This window comes from Planococcus citri, chromosome 1 (assembly GCF_950023065.1).
Source record: "Planococcus citri chromosome 1, ihPlaCitr1.1, whole genome shotgun sequence".
Lineage (NCBI taxonomy): Eukaryota > Metazoa > Arthropoda > Insecta > Hemiptera > Pseudococcidae > Planococcus > Planococcus citri.
This window is the reverse complement of record NC_088677.1, coordinates 80,729,639-80,751,625: the sequence shown is the minus strand read 5'-3', so window position 1 is coordinate 80,751,625 and position 21,987 is coordinate 80,729,639. Positions and strand designations below refer to the sequence as shown.

Below are 21,987 nucleotides of genomic sequence, written 5' to 3'. Positions count from 1 at the left end.
AATTCTTCCCTCAAAAAAAGTTTTCTCGATAAAAAATTGATCGTGATAGAAAATCGATTGATTGAACTGAAAAAAATCGATTTTACATGTGATTTTCGATTCCGCATGATCTACATAGTTCGAAATGAAAAATCAGTATTATTCTCATAAATTGATCGAAAATTGGTCATGATTGAAATTCGACTAATCGATCGTCAGAAATCGATTTATTTGCGATTTTTGATTCCATTATGATTGATCATATTGGAAAAGAATTATGAATTGTAACCCTGCACTTGACCCTTAGATAGAAAAATCGACCATGATCGAAAGTCGATTAATCGAACTCGAAAAATCAATTTATTTGTGATTTTCGACTCCCCGTAATCCATATTAGTTCAAAATGGAAAATATGTAAATCTCGACCTCAAGAATAGATTTCCCGATCAAAAATAGATCATGATGGAAAATCGATTGATCGAAGTGCTAAAATCAATTTATACCCGATATTTTCGATTCCCCATGATCCACATAAGTTCAAAATGAAAAATCAGTTATATTCTCAAAAATTGATCGAAAATTGATCCTGATTGGAATTCGACCAATTGAACGCCAAAAATTGATTTATTTGCGATTTTCGATTGTATACGAAATATGAATTAATTTATAACCTTGGACTGACGACTCCCTAGACCTAAACCTGTTGATCAAAAATCTATACTGATTGACTTGAAGCTTGGTTTGAAGGTGAAGGTACTAGAGGGGAATGACTCTGAATTTTTTCAAATTTCTTCAATCTCAAAGGTGATGTTAAAATTCACTTTGAAACTTTCAAATCGCTTTAAAGGGTGAGCTGGGGGGGGGGAGGTCTAAATTCAAGAAAAAATCCCCAAAATTTCTTCTTATTTCTTGGGAACCACTGCGACCAAAACTTTCTGATTTCAATTAAACTGAACTAAATCGAAGCATGCTTGCCCTAAAATCCCTCAAACCTTGACATTTTAAGCCAACAACGTCGCCTTTACTCAAACTCCCCAAATCCAAGACCAAAACAATCCTAAATTCCAAATTTGGGCGAATTTCCTCGAAATGACTTCTGTTGAAAAGATTCTCAATTGTAAAATTTTTTTCAATCACCACCCTATCAAAATATATGCCTTTCGGGTCGATCAAACGACCAAAAAAGGTAAACTTGATACGCGTCGTATTACTCAGAAACCAGTCTAAGTTCATCTTATTCAAAAATAATCCACAATCGTCGGTCAATCACCTCAGACTTACTAAAAATAACGAAAATTCTTTCAATTTTTCATCATCTCTGCAACACAGTGTATTTCTTTATCGGGTTCAGCTCGTGTTAAAATTAGTGAACGACGCAGCAAACCTGACGTACCTATCACTATACTCCCAAGACTTCTGTGCTAGTCTACGAAATACACCCAGCTCCCAGGGGGGAAAAAAATCGCGAAAGAATCACCTATGATAGGTAAACGCGGGTTATTTTGTTTATTTAAGCATTCGAACGAAGGGTTTGCTCATTCATATAGATAATCTAATCTAAACATCTGTGAGAGAAGTCGAGTTTTTTTAACACGATACTGCAGCATGACAACTTTCATGAATCTGTTCTTTGAACCGATCTACTCGCTAACGCACTAATACAAGCGCACGTTCACAGACACTCGACTCAAATGTCGAAACTAACCAATCTTAAAATCATTTTAATGGTCAACGAGTAAAAAGTACATCTTCTCTGGACATGCGTACGTTTAAAATCGCAAAAGCTAAATTTTTCAAATCGTTTAACCGGTGTTTTGTGCGCGTTGTGTGTTTGTGTTTTTCGTGCTATTTCGAATGCTGCTGCTGTGGTAACACTTCGTAGTCTTAATTCGCAATTTCCCTCGTGTTTTTTTTCTCTCTCGTAAAATTTTTACCCGAAAAAGAAATACCTATAGGTACGTCGCGATGTACGAAAATTTGTATAAAATTTGGTGGTCGATTGTCTTAACGGTGGTGTTCGTGGCCGGCTCGGACCTGGAGACGATACCGGACTGCGTGAATTGCAAAAATGATAAATCGGAGCTGGGTGAATATTTAAAATCTCAAAAAATCGCTCACCGTTTAGAGTTCATTAAACAGCAGCTGATTAATAATCTGCATGTGAAGAGTACGCCTCAAGAAACGCCCAAGTTCGACTCGCTTCCGGACTTCCTGGTTCAGAAACTGGTTTACGACGATGCTACCAATAGACCCAATGATAATGTCGTCGATGGAACCGGCGATGATCAGAATAATCGACAAATGGTGCTTTTTGTAGAACAAGGTACGATAATCATTTTAGACACTTGATCGAGATCTCGGTTAGCTTCGGAGAATCCATTTCTTGGGGAAATCTGGAGCCCAAAAGTTGACTAAAAATGTTATCGAATAACTGAACGATAATACCCATTAGTATCAGCAATTCCTGATTACTAAAAACACACACATTGCCTACCTACATTTTTAATCAATTTTAAAAACTGGGTCATCTTCGAAAAATATCTCAAACCCCAAATCGGGCGCCATCCTCGAACTCGAATGTGTTGAAGAACGCTCCCTTTACCCTTCATCTTCACACTCTCGCTATCAGTTCGCTTGTATCGTATCGTTTGTTACGATTTCTTATCATATTCACTTACTTATTGAGTCGTTTATTATTCTTTTTCTCCCCCACACATCATTCGCGTTTCGGTGCCCAATTTTGGCTCTAAGTAACTTTAATACCTGTACAGAAAGATGAATGAAACGCGAAAATAACTCTACGAAAATGTAGTAGCCTTCTTCCGTCATGCATCTCGAAACATGAATCGAATTTTATACGATTAATTTTTAAGGAAAAAAATAATCGATAAGAGATTTTCGCGAGGAATCCCAAGAATGTTATCGTGAATAAAAAAACACGTTTTTACTTTGTACAAAATGTTATTTCGTTTTAAATAAATACGCGAATTTTTTTTTTCGTCTCACGAGAGACTAAATGAGCAAAAATTATAGAAGAAGTTTCAGTATTGTCAGCTGATAAAGTGAAGAAAATTCCCTATTAACCTTGATAGGTTTAGGAATCTATTTCCTTCCTGGGTGAACTTGAAATGAAAATACGACTAACTTGGCGAATGTTACTCATCGCCTCATCGGTTGGTTGTGGTAGACGAAGACGAGATAACCTATGTAGCTGAGTATTTTTGAACATACTCGCGTTCGTTCCGATTACTTTTGTATATATTTGCACTCGTCTAGTCGAACTTTCCTTATCGTTGATGTTGTGGTAATCAGACCCCAAGATAACACACTGAACATGTGATTGAGCTTTGGGTTTCACATTTTGATGATTAAATTCAACACGAATTACTCGAAGGGTTCGTTTTGGTTCAATTTTGGCGAAATTTGCCAACGAGGAAGAATTTCAAGGGCAGGGATGACTTCCCCCTCTCAAAATAGACCCTTCTTTGAGGAATAGACCCATAGCTGCCACCCTCCTCAGATGCAGAAGGTTCAAAATACTCACGAAGCTTTTTCAACCCGAAGTTCACTTCATTAAATTAGGTGAACATTCAAGGTTTCTCACATTTTTTTTTTTTTATTCACCCTTCTGAGCAATTTTTGGGAGCAATGTGGCCAATTTTGCGTCCCTAATACAAATACAAGGAGGGGGCAGGGGTGAGAGAAACATACGAAAAATGTACATCCTCACTTTGCTGCAAGAGTTTTCATTCAATTTATAATGTACAAGATCGACCAATTGAAATGGCCAAACCAAAACAAATTGTTGAACCAAAAATTCTTGAGTAAATCGTTCGCGAACGACAGAATCATTTTGAGACAATCATTTGCGGTTCGCGAATAATAGGATGGAATTTTATTATTTTTTTAATCGTTCACAAACGATGAAGTTTCTTTGAACAAATCGTTCACGAACGACTAAATCATTTCGAACAAATCGTTCCCGAACGAATGAATCACTCATTTCAAACCCATCATTCAAAGATGTCACAATTTTTCAAAAATATCACCATCATTTGAAACTTCTTGATCACATGATTCGTCGACTGAATAAATCTTTGGATTTGATTAAAAATTCTTAATTGAATCGTTCGCGAACGACTGGGTCATTTTGAAGAAAACGTTCGCGAGAAGTGGAGCTTTTCAGAACAAATCGTTCGCAAACTACTAAAAGTTCTGAAAAAATTCAGAAGAAACAGATTTTTTTTAACTGGTTTAAGATTGACTGAGACTGAACATTTTTTATTGAATCGTTCACGAACGACAAGACGGAATCATTTATTAAGAAATCGTTTGCAAAAGATCAAGTTTCTGCGAACAAATCGTTCACAAAAGATTGATTGAATTTCTCAGAATAAATCGTTCACGAACGACTGAATCATTTTAAACAAATCGTTCCCGAACGACTGAATCATTCATTTCAAACCCATCACTCAAAAATGACACAATTTTTCAAAAATATCACCATCATTTGCAACAGACTCGAGTTTTCCAAAAATATCGTTCGCGAACGACTGAATCATTTTGAACAAATCGTTCGCGAACGATTGAATTGCTCAGTAAAAATCATTCCCGGACGACTGAATCATTCATTTCGAATCCATTTTTAAAAATTGTGTCAATTTTTAATAAAATATCACCATTATTTGTGAAAGACTCGAATTTTCCAGAAATATCGTTCGCGAACGATTGAATTTTCCAGATCAAATCATTCACGAACGACTAAATCGATCTTAAAAATGCAGAAAAAACAATTTTTTCAATTGAAGAGTGATATTCCAAAACTCGCTTTGTCCATTTTCATAACTTTTCAGGAGAGAGGAAAATCTGTTTCCCTTTAAACGGGTAAATTGGCTTTTTAGGCGAGTTTAGCACTTTATTTGGGTGGATTTATGAGGTAGGAGTGTAGGTATACATTTCATCCACTAAATACTGCTGAAAAAAATTTCAATAAAAATGAACAAAGCGCGTTTTGGAACATTATTTTTTTTTTAATTTTTAGTGAATTGGCTATTTAGGTGAGTTTAACACCTCATTTTGGTAAGTTGATGATGTAGGAATGTGAGTTAATACTTCATCTACCAGGTACCATTAAAAACCCAACTTTGATAAAAATGGACAAAGCGAGTTTTGGAATATCACTCTTCAATTGTTTGGATTTTATTGAAAATTTACAATTGAATCGTTCGCGAATGACTGAATCATTTTTTAGAAATTCGTTCGCGAACGATTGAATTTTCAAGATCAAAATCATTCGCACACGACTGAATCGATCTTAAAAATTCAGAAAAAAACACTTTTTTTTCAATTGTTTGGATTTGATTGAAAATTCACAATTGAATCGTTCGCGAACGACTGAATCATTTTTTCAAAATTCATTCGCGAACGATTGAATTTTCAAGATCAAAATTATTCGCACACGACTGAATCGATCTTAAAAATTCAGAAAAAACACTTTTTTTTCAATTGCTCGGATTTGATTGAAAATTCACAATTGAATCGTTCGCGAACGACTGAATCATTTTTTTGAAAATCGTTCGCAAACGACTACGGCCTACAAATTTGGGAAAAATTCTGAAGAAGCGCATTTTTTTCACTTGTTCGGAATCGAATAAAAATTACCCACTGAATCGTTCGCGAATGACCACACCATTTCGAACCAATTACTCAACAATGACATAAAATTTTTCAGAAATATCATCCATAGAGACTCAAGTTCTCCAAAAATATATCGTTCGCGAACGATTGAATTTTCCTAACCAAATCGTTCGTGAACGACTGAATCGTTTAAAACTAATCATCCGAGAATACAAATTTTTCCAATATATCATCCATGAGAATGACTTTTTCAAGCATACATATCGTTCGCAAACGAACGAATTTTTTAAATAGATTCGTTCGCGAACGACTGAATCATTTCGAACGAATTTTTCAAGAAAGACAATTTTCTTGAAAATATCACCCACCAGAAACGTATTTATTCCCAACATGCCATTCGCGAACCATAGTGAATCATTTTTTAGATCGAATCGTTCGTGAACGATCGAACTTTTTAGAACAAACCGTTCACAAACGACTGAACAATTCTTAAATCATTCAAAAATGACGAAATTCGTCAAAAGTATTGCCCAAAACAGCCTCACATTCCCTCACTTTTTTTCTCAAATACACCATTCGCGAAAAATCATTTTTCCCGCTCAAATCGTTCGCGAACGATTAAATTTTCAAGATTGAATCATTCACGAACGACCGAACCATTTCGAAATGATGATTGAAAAACGACTCAATGTCTACCGAAAACATTGTGCAAAACAGAGTCTCATTTGTTCCAAACGTATCGTTCGCGAACGATTCAATTTCAGAAATCAAATTCTTAACGAACGAATGAATTATTTCAAACGAATCATCCAAGAATAACATTTTTTTCTAAAATATCATTCATAATAATCGTTTTTTTCAATTAATGATATCGTTCGCGAACGAACGAATTTTTCATATTACAGAGTCGTTCGCAAACGACTGAATCGTTTCAAACGAATCATTCAAGAACGACATTTCAAAAAAAATGTCACCCAGCATGAGACGCATTTCTTCCCCACATAATATTCGCGAACCATCGTATCATTTTTTAGATCAAATCGTTCGCGAACGATTGAATTTTCAAGATTGAATCATTCACGAACGACTGGACCATTTCGAAACCATGATTGAAAAATGACTCAATATACCAAAAATATTGTCCAAAACAGACTCTCACTTTTTCCAAACGTATCGTTAGCGAATGATTCAATTTCAGGAATCAAATTCTCAACGAACGACTGAATCATTTCAAACGAATCATCCAAGAATAACAATTTTTTTCAAAATATCATCATAAGAATCGCTTTTTTCGAATATTGATATCGTGCGCGAACGAACAAATTTTTCATATAGAGTCATTCGAGAACGACTGAATCATTTTCATTTCAAACGAATCATTCAAGAACGACATTTTAAAAAAAATATCACCCACCATGAGGCGCATTTCTTCCCCACATAATATTCGCGAACCATCGTATCATTTTTTAGATCAAATCGTTCGCGAACGATTGAATTTTCAAGATTGAATCATTCACGAACTACTGAACCATTTCGAAATGATGATTGAAAAATGACTCAACCCAGCAAAAATATTGTAAAAAACAAACTCTCAATTTTTCCAAACGTATCGTTCGCGAATGATTCAATTTCAGGAATCAAATTCTCAACGAACGACCAAATCATTTCGAACGAATCATTCCAGAATAACAAAATTTTTCAAAAATACGATCCATAATGTGGACTTATTTTTTACAAATGTATCGTACGAGAACGATTCAAATAGGTATTCAAATCAAATCGTTCGCGAACGACCAAATCATTCAGAAATGACCGAATTATTCAAAAATACCCATATCATCCTCAACTCGCTCAATTTTCTTAAAAATATCGCTCCCGAATGTTTGAATTCTTCAGATTGAATCGTTCGCGAACGACAGAATCTTTTAGAGAAAATACATAATTCAATTTTTCAAAATTTGCCCTCATCAGAAACTCATTTTTCTAAAATGAATCGTTCGTGAACGATTGAATCGTCAGATTCACAGAATACCGAACAGTTCACACGAATCACATTCATAACCATTGATCTGATTCTTACTCGCACGAGTTGACTTTATCTCGTTACAAATCGATATGAGTCATGCTCGAATAAAATACTACAAGTACCCAATTCACCTATTCGTATGAAATCTTCGGCACACACATTGCGAAAGATTCCATTAACAGATCATAAGAGCATAAAAATCACGCTCATATGCAATGCCGGGCTTCCCATTTACTCAAATGCTTCCACCTTTGGAACATTTTTTGTCCCTTTTCAACATTGTAATACACAAGAGTACACATATGTAGTATTATACAACATAATACAGAGAATCTTTTCATCTCGAGGTATTCGTAAGGTCAATTAAATACGCAGCACTATACCTTATAAAGTGTATTCCGAATCCGATTTCAAGAGATAAAAAAAATTAAAATCAAATAAAAGAATACAAGGAACGAAAAAACAGGCGTTAAATAAGCCTCATTAGAATAAACGAAATCAAGAATGGCGCTACATCGATAATTACTCACCGGTAATTAATAATTAATCGCTTCACTATGCGATATTGTATATTGGGCCTTACGTAATATTTCAACGCATACATATTATGTACCGGTAAAAAAGCTTACACCGCACAGGAAGGGGGAGGGAGGGGGAAGAGTATTCGCCAAAGCCGAATCGACTAATTGCGTAATCGTTAAAATATACAAATTTTACGTGAAAAAAATTTTTTTTCGATGATAATCGCTTAAGTACATCATATTTTTCCTGTCTTTGAGTTCGAAGTGCGTAGGTGGATACCTTGACTTCGTGACTTGTTTGCGATCTGTCTATTTACTTACATTGAAAGTAAAAAAATTCAAGGGGAAGGGTTGATTCGATTTGATAAAAAAAATTGAAGGAATTTTTCGCCAGTCGAAGACAGCTGCTGCAACGTGTATGGGTCAACTGTTCGAGTATTGAGATATTATAAATGGCTGCTGCGCGAGTACGAATCTCGCACGCTTATGGATTGTGGAGGCGTGCGACGACGAGATAAGAGTTATATTTTTATATTTATTTACTTAATTATGTATTATTATTCGTCGAAAAGGAAGAAGAGTAAATACACTTGTGTGCATAGCAGACGATAATACATATACTCCACTTGTTTGTTTACATACTTTGACGCCTGATTGATTACCATATTCGATTACAAATAATTATTTAGTCGATGACAATGTTTTTGTGGCTCGTACATATAAAACGTGCACGATATTATAAGATTAACACAGGTATTTATAGTTGAAATCGGGAAACCCAAACAAAATAGGATGAAAAGGAAGGTGGAAGGGATGATGGAACGGAAGGGCTGAAGCATTACAAAATGCGAAAAATATGTGGATGTGTTTGTGTATAAACTGTGAAGTAATGTCACTCGAAGACTGAGAACTTTGACCCAAACGGCGTACAGATAGCCGCATTCTTTTTATAACTAAAAAATGTAATAATTACATGCCAGCGAATGATTCCCGATTCCCCTTTACCTTGTACTATGTTCTTCGATTTCCCATCTAAATATTTTTCGCTGTTGTATATACGGACACTGACAGGTGTAGGTACGAGTATATGGTATACAGATACACTGATGCATCTATACTCACTCAATGTACTTGCCATTGAGCACGTGTGAATTGAACCCAAGATACGACTAAATGTCCCATTGACTTGAGGAAAATTCCGTTCGGTCGTTTTTCCAAGTTTATTTATAGAGAGATATTAGGTATATTGATACATGAAAAAAGGTAGGTAGGTATATTGTCGAGATAAATAAATTCAACTGTGGTCTCGCCCCCCCCTCCCAAATGAGTATTTTTGCTTGATTTTAGTCTGGTACGAAAGTTTGAATTGAATATTACGTACAACAAGACAAACTTTTCTAGACACATTCGATAAAGAATAGGAAAACTTGAATGACAATAATATGTACCTAACTGCTCTTTACCTTCATCCCATCAATTACTGTAAGATTCTTCATGGGTGAGGTTGTGAGCTCACATTCCATACTCTATTCTTACGATGAGAATTTGTACTCACCTGAAACAGAAAGAAATACAAATGAGGATTAGCTAATTTCATTCAAAATTTCACTTACGAATGTATTATAATTACGGTGGTATTAAGATTAGGTAACTTGGATTTCTAAATTTTTGACGAATTGAAAATTCAGATCTCAACGTGTCAAAATACATAGTACAATCTAGCTCTTTCCAATCAACATCGATAAATATAGACGACCGTTGAATTCTATTGTTTCAAAAGTGATCGTTTGCAGCATCTGGACAGAGACGAAACTTATCTAAAGGTTTTGGGGGGAGGGAGGGGGAGAGAAGGTATGAAACAGACAAATTTGCCAATCATTATGAGAAAAAAATACCAATTTCGCCGAATAAAACGAAAGAAGAGGGGAGTGTGATTTTTTCGGTATCAAAATTTTAGAATTTGAATGATGGTTTTTTGAAAATTCCAACTTCGAAAAAAAAAACAAACTTCGTAAACGAACTGAGGGCAAAAGCTTTCGATGATTCGTAATTTCGTATTCTGATTAATAAAAAAGCAAAGTTTTTTTATGCGAGGAAAGTGATTTTGTGGTTTCAAAATTTTAGAATTTGAAGGATGGTTTTTTTAGAAAAAGAAAAGCAAACAGCTCCGAGCGAAGCGAGAGCAAAAGCTTTCAAAAATGTGTAGTTCAAGTTCCAAAAAAATCGAAAAAATATACCTATAGCTTCTTTATTAGGTCTAAAATTTTTAAAAACCTGTCAGGAGGGAGGGCCCATCCCCAAACCCTTCCTTTACACTAGTTTTGTGAAGTAATTTTCAGAATTTTTGAATTCATTTCCATAATTTTAGAGTTTATTTTCAGTCTCTGCGTTCTCATTTTCAACGAGTACGAATATATGGTACATATTTCAAATTTAAAACTCTTCAGTTCTTTGTAAATATTTCAATAATGAAACCTCCTAGAAAAAATATAGGTACTAATGACACACGAACGATTGAAAAATTGATTCGCCACAACTCCGGCATTTATAATTTTTGGGGTAGGTAAAGCGTTTTATTCAGTCTCTACGATGCCTCAAAAAACGGATAAAAGTTCAGGTTCTTTTTGCCTAAATCGCAGAAAAATCGCCCTTTTGGGAGTGGGGCGGGGGAGGGAGAGAAGAGGGAGGGGAGAAACTTCTTGAAAAGTCTTTTTTTGTAAAAATTACAAAAAATCTTTTTTTACAAAAATGTCCAGAAAAATCTGGTTTTTGTCAGAATTATCAAAATAACTGGTTCCTTTCATTGCTTTCTTTGTTACAAAAAAATCTGCTAAGACTGTGAATTAATCAGTTTTTTCTGTATCATTTTCCAGAAAGTTTGATTTTTTACCAGCCAAAGTTGCAAAAAAAAAATCCTACTTCTTCATCAAAATTGTAAGAAAGACTAATTGTATTTTTGCTAAAATTGGAGAAAGCTTTTTTTTCTGGTAAAACTTCTCAGAAAGTCTTATTTTTTTGCCATAATTTCAAATATTTCTACTTTTTTTTTTACCAATTTCAAGAAAAATCTGTTCATTGTTAGAATTCTCAAAATAGCCAGTTCTTTTTTTCATCAAAATTGTCAAAAAAATATTTTTTTTAAAAATAAAAATTGCAAAAAAATTTCTTTTTACGAAAATTGCAGAAATTTTTTTTTTTGGTCAAAATCTCTAGAAAGTCTTGTAAATAATTCAACTTTTTCTAGATGGAAAAATTATGGAAAATTCTACTCTTTTATAAAAACAATAAAAAAGGTCCATGTTTTGCCGAAACTGCCAAAAAAAACTGTTTTTTTTTGTTGAAATTTCCAGAGATCTATTTTATAAGTTTCTTTGGTAAGATTAGGTACTTACAAAAAAAAATCCCAACTTCTTCATCAAAATTCCAGAGAATAAAGGCTCGTTTTTTTCCAAAATTGCAGAAGACTTTTTTTTCTTGATGAAGTTTCTCAAAAAGTCTCGTCTGTTGCCAAAGTCACACCAATACCTACTCTTTTGTCAACATTTCCAAGAAAAATCTGTTTTTTGTCAGAATTTTCAAAATAACTGGTTCTATGTATTTTTTTTTTATCAAAGCTCAAAAAAAGTCTTGTTGTTGCCAAAATTGCAGAAAAAAATTTTCGAGCCAAAATTTCTAGAAAGTTCTGCTTTTTTTGTCGCAAAACATCAGCTTTATATTTGTCAAAACTGCCCAAAAAAATGTTTTTAAAAAAATCAAAATTACCCTATCTAAGAAATGTTTTATTTTTTCTGCCAAAATTGCGAAAAATCCTCATTTTTGTGAAAGGGACTCATGTTCTGCAATTTCTAAAACAGCCCATTTTTTTGTGCAGAATTTGCCTAAAATCTTACTTTTTGCTTAGACAAATTTGCAGAACAAATTTTCCCTCTTTATCAAAAATTACAGAGAAGACTAATTTTTTTTTTGGTCAAAATTGCACAAAAATTTTGTTTTGTTTCTAAAATTGCAAGAAACTCTCATCTACGTTTTGGTAATACAATTTTTGGGAAAATTTATTCGGAAGATCGTTCGGAGAATATTCATTTGGGAAATCTGATTCGAGGATTCAGTAATCAGGGAAAAAGCGTCCAAGAGCAATAATTTATTCACGAAAATGGTCATTCAAGGTGATGACAGAAGGGATAATGGACTCGTGGGATTATCTCAGAATCAAGTTTTAAGCATGCTATTTCAAATTTTAAAATTGGCAGTTTCTTTTGCAAATATTTAGAAAATAGAGCCCTTTAGAAAAAAAATTAATGGCACGTGAAAGATTGTAAAATCAATTCTCCACAACTTTGGTTCTCATTCAAGTTTCGAGTGCCTTAAGTAGGTACATATACTTATCTATCAAATTTTAAAATGAGACATTTCTTGTAAGTATTAATCTGAGAAGAAACTCACCACATTTGAAATGGAAAAATTGGAAAAATCCCCTCCACTCCACCAAATCGCTCCAAAAACGCTCGATTCAACACCTTCCTCCCTTCTCTGGTAAAATAAAAACCCAGAATTGGACCAGCTTAGCTAAAAATGCAAGAAAATTTTGATTTGGAAAATATTTCATCATATTTTAATGTTTCTTTTTCAATTTTTTTTTTTACAGAAAATGTGACTTGCATTTCGAATAACAAACGAGGAATTTGTTTAAATTTCAAACTCTCGGATGAAATACTATCGACCGATCTGTCCTCGGCTACCATTTGGTTCCATCAAAGATCTCTACCAATCAACAACAGTGGAATGCATAACTTTACCATCGTTGATAAAACAGCGTTATTGCCGAAGAATCGTAACCCCAAAAATATTACAATGAAATATGTAGCAGATAAAGGTCAGTTAAAAAATGTCCTGTTTTTAATCATTTTTAATTTATTTGTAGTTATACCTAATACTCAGCTGCTTACGAATTATTGCGAATTGAGCACAAAAAACAAAGCAGATGAGGGAACTTTCACACTTTCCTAATTCAATAGGTGGTATGAAAATTACGTACATCCCCAATATTTTCAAATGGTCAGTATTGCCAACCCATTGGCCAATTTTCTACAGTGGTGCTTTTCTTCACCCTAAAGATTGCCCAAAAAGGGGTGGACTTAGCTGACATACGATTATTCCACACGTTTAACCGTCGCCAATCAATATTTTCCTTGGTAATCTCAGCTACCACCCACAAAAACTCTGTTCGCACTCGCAGTAACATTCAGTTGGCACATCCTACACGTAGAATGGCGCAATCGCGATGCAATTTTTAAATGCATCCCTTTTCCAAAGCTCCCTCTATCCATATTATACCTACGTGTGAAATAAACACCGAACCTCCGCACCCTATCCTTTTCATCACGCTTGCTTTCCATTATACTCGACTCTCGACGCACTATAGGTAAGCTTATGTAACTTTACTAAAAGGCTACTTCAAACAATGCTTTTTTGTATCCGTTTCTCGAATTATGGGCATAATTAGTTCAGAATCCTATTGGAATAATCAGGGTGATGAGGGAGAAAGATTTGAGCGAATATGAATTACAACACGAACCCTAACGTATATATATACTCGTACTAAATGAGAGATGAATTGTGTTTACGTTAAATTTATATTTACGTCATTTTGATTAATTATTACAGATGGCTGGTATCAAATCGATGTTACCTCGTTGGTCAAATCATGGCTGCCGAATAATAATAACAAAAAGGAGTACAAACATCCCGTTTTGATGGTCTCGTGCGACTCCTGTATCGGAACCGAGTACGCTACCAATGTGACTTGGCAGAGCGCCAATAAAACGTCGTTTTTACTCCTGAATACGGAAAGTGAAGAGGTAGGTTGGTATTGACATTTCTGTATTATTATCTCAGCTAGGAAATTTTCCGAATGAAATGCGATCGAGTAATTTATCAATTTGATATCGACGTAGCGGAAAATTTAAATAGGGTAATCCGAGCTATGGAATTTGACCCCATAAAAAATACAAACTGAATTTTTTCCAAAACTTTATCGGCTGGGATTTTTAAATTAACCAGTGGAAGTGGTCCAAACCCCTCCCTCCCCACCCCTGATAAAATTTGGAATTATCCATTTTGCTCAAAAAAATTATTTTTCACGAAAAAGTATTTAAAATGTTCTTAAAACTGTTTTTCCAAGTGTCTCAACCCTTTGAGAGTCGCCATTTCATTCAAAGTTCATGAAAAATTGCTCAAAAATCAACTTCAATAACCCTGAAGATAGGTCAAATATGGTTGAAGGGTTGAAACTGGCAAAAATACTTCAGAGACACCCTTTCATTATACATTTAAAATTTGGACCCTCTAGGTCAATTTGGAGGGGCTACAGGCTGTTCTAAAGGTTGAAAAACGTACAAAATAACAACAAAAAATCAATTTATCGAGACAAAAAAGCTTTAAAAAATTCTAATTTTCTGAAAATTTTGGCCACAACAACAGTTTTTTTTTTGCAAGTTTTACAGTTCTGATTTTTTAAAAAGTAAAAAAAAATTTTATGGCAAAATTTTGCTAAAAAATCTGTTTTTTAACTTTCAACAGTTGCAGTTCATACAAACAAGTAAAATTATTTTCGATTTTGGCCAAAAAAAAGTGAGATTTTTTGATAACCTTATCAAACTTTACCAAATACTCGTAGAAGCTTGATTACAATTCTTACAAAAAAGGCAGGTAAATATCTAAAGTTTTTACAAAAGAGTAGAGTTCTAGAACTTCCCTCATAATCTTGAGAAGAGAACTGAAAAGTACATAAAATTTTCAAAATTTTGCCAAGCAACTGATTACTTTTTGGAAAATTTGGAACAAAAAAGCAAGGCTTTCTGAAAATTTTGACCACAGAAAACAGTTTTGTAAACTGACATTATTATATGTAGTAGACCTCAGAATCAAAGTAAAATTTCAGATTTTTTTACGTTTCCACTTCTTTCATTACGCTCTTTTTGCTTTTAAAAGAGAATTTGAAGTATTACACTCATCAGCGTTAAAACACGACTTTTGCTTATAACGTGTTTCAGCTTATAACGCTCCTTTTTTCAAGTCCCTTGAAGAGCATTATAACAAGCTTTTACAGTATCTACAAATTGAGTAAATGGGAAATTTTGTACTGAGTGAAAATTATTGTTATAATTAATGTAGGTAATAAAAAGATTTGGTAGAAAAAAATCAATGTCTAAAATTTTTCAAACACAGGTTATCATTCATTTTATTTATTTATTTTTTCATTTTAAAAATCCTTTCAACATTTTATGAAAATTTTGTAAATAATCGTACTTTCCAATCAGAATTTCTGATTCAATTGTGCCGCACTCGAACTCTACAAAGTACCTTGGTATCAAATACTATCAACTGACAATACTGGCAACTCCATTGAAAAATGGTGTTTTATCCCCCTAGCAGCCTGGGGTGAAACTGAATTTTACCACAACTCGCAAGCATCTGATTTGCTGATTCAAATTTTGCAGATGCACGAGATTCAAACCAGTTATAAACCATTGACCTTTTATTCTCCTCATCTGGACCGCTATTCCAATGGTACATTTTGATGCAAACCTTCCAAATCATGTTTTTAAAGAACGCTTCTGCGCATTGTGCGAACTTGTCTATTAGATACTTTACCCTGTGAATAGTCCAATATGGAAGTTACCTTACCCCGTGTATTCAATTCTTTAAAAATGTGATTTGGAATGGTTTTAAGCATTGTTGGAAGTTTGCATCAACTATTTGTTTGATTTTCAATAAGAGTAGAGGTTCGTCGTCGTCGTGGTTCCTTATCCTTTACAGGACATTGGAAATCGCATTTTGTGGTACCCTAACAGGGTGAGGTGTATGCCTAATTGCCACTGCGATTATTCTAGGGAATTGACGTTGTTTCGAGCTTCCACTAGTAGTTTCCCATTGCTTTCTAGTGACATCTACACAAGCACCTTGGAGCTAGCCGGGTAGTTTAGAGACCCTGAGCTCCTCAGTGTTGACCTCTATAGACGCTTGAACCAGTTTCAGCTTTTTGATTCTGCTAATAGATGGCGTGCATTATCCGTTAGCTTGGCTAAACTGGTAGTCCCACGGTACTTGGCGTGTAATGTTGATAATAATTGCACGAAAGATTTTTTAATTACACGCACAAGCTTGCCTCTGTAGCTGGGTTTGAACTGAGGAGAATAAAAGGTCGATGTTATAAACCAACCAATCAGAGCATTTTTGAGCTTGGCTAAACTGGTAGTCCCACGGTACTTGGCGTGTAATGTTGATAATAATTGCACGAAAGATTTTTTAATTACACGCACAAGCTTGCCTCTGTAGCTGGGTTTGAACTGAGGAGAATAAAAGGTCGATGTTATAAACCAACCAATCAGAGCATTTTTGATAAGAGTTAGTTTCAACCCAGGCCGTTCAGACTGCGCTACTACTGCAAAAAAAATGCGCAATTTGGAGTTGGCGAACAAGTGTTGCACTCTAGTGGTGAAATGCATGAAACCCATGTTATCATGCTGAAAGGAGGACATTTCATACTCATGCATGCTTACACACACGCACACCCTATTGACAAAATTATGCATAAAAACAGGCGTGTTGATGCGTAATGCGTGAATTAGGACTTTTTTCAAAAATAAACATGCGATTCAATTCAGCCTGCGAATAGCATATGTAAAAGTAATGTTAAAGCATGTAAAATAAAAGAAAAATTGAAAAAATCTTCTTCCCTGGGCGGGAATTGAACCTGGGACCAGCAGTACCTATTTTACTATTTTACCTAACCCACTCGGCTACTTCACCGCTTGCGAAGAGTGGAGTCATTTCCGCATAAATGTTTGTACATTGTGAACTTATAAAAATTCTAAATTTTTCTCGCAAGTCCAAAAAGTGCAAACATTTATGAGGAGATAACTCCACTCTTTGCAAGCAGCAAAGTGGCTGAGTTGGTTAGGTAAAGCTGAAAAATAGAAACATCAGGTCCCGGGCTCGTTCCCTGCCCAGGGCAAATTTTTTTTCAATTTTTATTTCATTTTACATGCTTTAACATTAGGTACATACTTTTACGCATGCGTGCTTTTTTTGAAAAAAGTCCAAATTCAAGCATGCTTGTGCTATGCATAAAAGCATGCGTTTTAGCATGCTATCGCATAATATTTGTCAATAGGGCACTTGGCTTGTCGAGATGCGATTCTCAATGAAAATGTCCCCCTTTCAGCAATTCGATGGTGGCACCGCCGCGAGATGTCAACACCAAATGTATTTTAAATGGAGTTGCTAATATTGCCAGTTGATCGTATTTGTTAGTATGCATTTAGATTCAAGACTGAATTGGAGTCAACAAAATCCTGAGAAAAAACTGCAGATAAAAGAGAAAATTTGAGAGCTATACTGGCTTATGGGACAAAAATTGAGGCTAAATCTTTAGAATAAACGCCTTTTATACCTGGCAATAGTCAAACCAATCGAGCTTTACAGTATTGCTCTTTGGGGCTGTGCCTAAAAATCAAATATTGTTACATTAAAGCTGAAACCAAGTATGTCCATAAAAAAGTACAATTTTACACATCACTGATAAGATTTGGATACACTCAGAAGGGTTTGTTGAGTCCTGATTGAACATTGGTTACCTTTGTGCATCTTCCATGGTGCACTTTTACTGTACTGAGATGCAAATTTTCCATTTTAGGGCATCCCAGAGTCTTATCAGTGATGCAAGAAAGAGACAATTTTTTCATGGACATACTCCGTTTCAGCTTTAAAGTAAAGATAATATTGATAATTCAAACAGATTTGGTAGAAAAAAATTGATGCCCATAAATTTTTCAAACATGGGGTTTCTTCATTTTATTATTATATTATTTTTTTCATTTTAAAAATCCTTCCATTTTACTGTTAAAATTTGGATTCCCTGGGTGAATTTAGAGGGACTAAGTACAGGCTGTCTTAAAAATTGAAAAACGCGTTAAAAATTAATGAAATATCAGTATAGTCTGAGAATCCACGTTTTTGACCCTGAATAAGTGAGGTCAAATAGGGTTGGAAGGTTGAAAGTGAAACAGGCAAAAGACACTTCTTTGACACCCTTCCAATATTGTACTGTGAAAATTTGGGCTACCTAGGTCAATTTGGAGCAGCTACAGGCTGTCTTAAAGGACAATAAACACATAACATAACCCAAGAATTCCATTATGGTCTTGGAGAGGGATCAAATAGGCTTCGAAGGTTAAAATCTGCAAAAGGCACTCGAGTGGCACCCTCTCATTGCATTTTGAGAATTTAAGCTCCTGAAGTCAATTTTAGGGGTGAGGAGGGGTCAAAAATAAGGGTAAAATGATATTTTTCCACCTTGAATGGGGTGGGGATGACCTAGGGAGATGAAATCAGCACATTTTCGACCTTTTTTTAATCAATTATAGGGGCCATATTTTGCCCCTTCAAAAAAATGACCTTTCTGTAGTTTTCAACTTGAACCCTCCCCACTCCAAGGGTCAACTCTGGTCCCTAAAAGAACTCCATTCCCCAAGTTTGATCTCATTTCATCCATTTGAACAGTTTCCAGATTGAAAAAAATGACTGTACAAAATATCGAGAAGCATTAAAATTTTTGAACCCTCTCCCCCACCCTACCTTTTTTCTATAATCATATCCGATGAAAATGAACACGACTTCATCAAAAACTAATCGAAACACTTTCAATTTCAGAGCGCCAGATTGAAACGAGGCGTCGAATGTACTCCTGGTAAAGAAGAATGCTGCAGAGAAGATTTATGGGTAGACTTCAGCTCATTAGGAGACGATTACAGAATGATCCTCAGTCCTCCGAAATTTAACGCCTACGTATGCAGAGGAACTTGTGTTCTGCCAGGATATGAAACCGTTCAAAGACCTTACGCGGAACTTTTATCGGTGAGTGGAATTTTCTAAATAACACAGAACACATCAGTATAGCCAGGTACCCACTTTAACCCATACATGAGTCATTCGGTACAGGTATTTCAATCTCATGATTGTATATTGAATTTAATCTATCCGTTTACATTTCACCTGAATAATTATAACGAGACACAAATTCATTCTCAATGACAACAAAAATTCTAAATACCTTACAAATAAACTTCATGATAAGGTTAATAGAAAACGTCGCATAAACTGGTCCATTTTTCTTGAATGAACCACTCGTGTATTTTTAATAAAATACAACGCTCGCAATAGCACGTATGTAGAATTATATCGCATGAGCAATAATAATTGGTCAAAGATTAAAAATGTGAACTATGCGCTACTCGTGCCTCGAATTAAAATATATAAATCTATAAGTAAGCTCGTCGTAATACATATATGTAATAATAATGTATAAAATTATCCGTTACAGGTGGTTAAAGCGAGAAGAGCGCACGAATTTCCTCTACCTTCGACCTGCTGCACGCCTACAAGATTCTCAAATTTGAACGTACTATTTGCCAGCGATAGTTTAACCATTCAGAGAAGCAGTATACCAAACATGGTGGTGGAAACTTGCGGCTGTGTTTGAAGACTTCACAAACGGGACTATTTTTTGGACAAAAGTTCGTTTTTTTGTGACTGAAAACGCAGCATTATTAAAGAGGACAGAGGGACAATGCCGAGAGACGAGGAAAATGAATGGCAGAAGAGAATGAAGAAAGTCTGTAAAGACGCGGAGATGATGACTCAGCCATATTGGAATTTGATGACTGATGAGTATGGATAGATGGATGATTTTTAACTAAGGTATTTAATGTTTAAGCTTATGAGCTTATGCCATATTACTCGTTATGATGTACTTTCCCATGTGTACTTGTAAAGTATGGTAGGTATAAACACACAGCAGCGCATTTTGGAATCATTTCCCAGGGGAAAGGAAGGGAGGCGAGTTTACCAAAACGAGGGAATAAAATCAGACCTTTTTGAAGAAGAAAAATTGTGAATTTATTCGCGTCTTTAATTTTTAAAAAAAAGAGGGGAAAAATCAATTTGCATTTATTAGACTGAATTATTAAGCATGACTCATCTTTATGTAGATGTTTGTAAAATGTTGATGTTTCAAAGAGAGGTCAAAAGTACATGTATGTTTGTATTACATACGTACTCGTATGTAGGTATCTACTATCTAATATACTATGTAGCTTGTTGACACTTCTCATAAAATGGGCATAATAAGGTATGGAATCAAGGGTGGCTACAGAAACACTCCCAATAGTGGCCACTTTGATCTTTGACTCTGAATTAATGTGTTAAAAATGATATTTTCTAAAAAGCAGGACAACATAATACATAGAAAAGCAGACCACATGAAAAACTACAAAAACAAAACTTTCAGTGCCCAGAACATTTCGACAAATATTTTAAATTTATTAAAGGTGGCAGAGGGGGGAGGGGGGTCAACATAGAGGTGAAAAATGAAAGAAAATGGAGTTGAAAAAAATTATAAAAGAAGTAAAAAATTTCCAAATTTGATTTAGAAAGTTGAAAACAAAATTTCGTAGTAACTTCCGCAAAAATAAACAGGAATTTAAAAACGATTTCAACTTTTGAAGGGGGGGGGGGGGAGGTTAACAATTTTTCAGACCAAAACATTTCTGGCTCATAGAAAAAATCAGAATTTTTGGTAGTTTTTGTAAGAAAGTAAGTCAGAAGCAGGACACGAGCAAAAATCAAGACCATTTTTTCCAAGCAATTGCACCTCAAAAATTTCATAATGAAACAGAACCTGAAAACGAAATTTAAATGAAGGTGTAACCAACTCAAAAAAAATACAACTTCTACTACTGAATTTCAAAAAGCAAAATTGTCGTCTTCTCATGAACATCCATCAATTTTTCAAGCTGTACTCTCTATACTTTCTTACTCTTTCCTCCCCCTCCTATCCCCTCCCCACCATCGAAAAAATTTGAAAATATCGTACAAATAGTTTGAACAATTTTTCCATTGAAACTTCTCAAATAAAAAGCACAAAATGTGTTCAGGTAAAATTGGAGAAAAACGTGTTTGAAAAAGAAATTCCAACGTTCTCTCGACTTTTTCTATTTTGTAAACAAAATCAACGATTATTTCAAACACTTTGAACTTATTCAATTATAAATTTTTCTTCAAGTCCAATTTATAAATTTTTGTTTTCATTAAATTTTTCAAGCATTTTGTAATAAAATAGACACTGAAATGGGTAATTTTCAACTCTTTTTTTGGAGGGGGGGAGGAAGGATTCTGAGAGCGAATACAAAATACATTGTAAGAGATGTCAACACTTGGAAGCACATCAAAGTTTTTTTTTGCAGTTTTTGCCATTTTTTCACTTTTTCCAGGGCTTATCAATTTTGTTTATCTTCCAAAAAAAAAAAGAAAAAAAAACTATTTCAGCAACTAAAAAAATTGAAATAAGTAATAATAAAAGTTTGATCAAAAGGACCCAGAACAAAACGTAGAAAAAGGGCTTTATGTCAACTATTCACAAAAGAAATATACTTTTTCCAATCGAGATTTTGACAATTTTACCAAAAGACAAGAGTTCTAGGAGAGATTCAATATTTGGAAAAACGACAGTTTTTATTTTTCAGTAAATTTTTGGCAAAAATGTGAAACTTTTAAGCAATTATTACCAAAAAAGTGAAGTTTTTTGGAAATTTTGCCATTTTTAGGAGGAAAAACAAAATGTTCATTATTTTGGTAAAAAATTAGAATTTTAGCTGATTTTTATTGGTCAAAGGCAAGACTTTTTTTTAAGGAAAAAGTGAGATTCTTAGCTACTTTTTGGTGAAAAATTGACCTTTTTTTTGGAAAATATTGACAAAAAGCGAG

The 21,987-nt window shown here is 34.5% G+C and overlaps 1 protein-coding gene across 1 annotated transcript; it reads left to right on the top strand.

Moving 5' to 3' along the window:
* Positions 1 to 1,380: 1,380 nt before the first annotated feature.
* LOC135837232 (growth/differentiation factor 8-like) lies at positions 1,381 to 20,734 on the top strand. The gene is made up of 5 exons (XM_065352443.1): positions 1,381 to 2,302; positions 12,809 to 13,036; positions 13,828 to 14,021; positions 18,877 to 19,080; positions 19,547 to 20,734. Exons 1-5 carry the CDS (start codon positions 1,945 to 1,947, stop codon positions 19,703 to 19,705), a joined length of 1,143 nt encoding a protein of 380 aa, XP_065208515.1. The 5' UTR covers positions 1,381 to 1,944; the 3' UTR covers positions 19,706 to 20,734.
* The last annotated feature ends 1,253 nt before the right edge of the window (positions 20,735 to 21,987 follow it).

Coding starts and splice junctions, on each gene's coding strand:
- LOC135837232 (XM_065352443.1), top strand. CDS start 1,945: ATGTACGAAAATTTGTATAAAATTTGGTGGTCGATTGTCTTAACGGTG. Junction 2,303..12,808: donor GGTGCTTTTTGTAGAACAAG/GTACGATAATCA, acceptor TTTTTTTTACAG/AAAATGTGACTTGCATTTCG. Junction 19,081..19,546: donor CTTACGCGGAACTTTTATCG/GTGAGTGGAATT, acceptor TATCCGTTACAG/GTGGTTAAAGCGAGAAGAGC.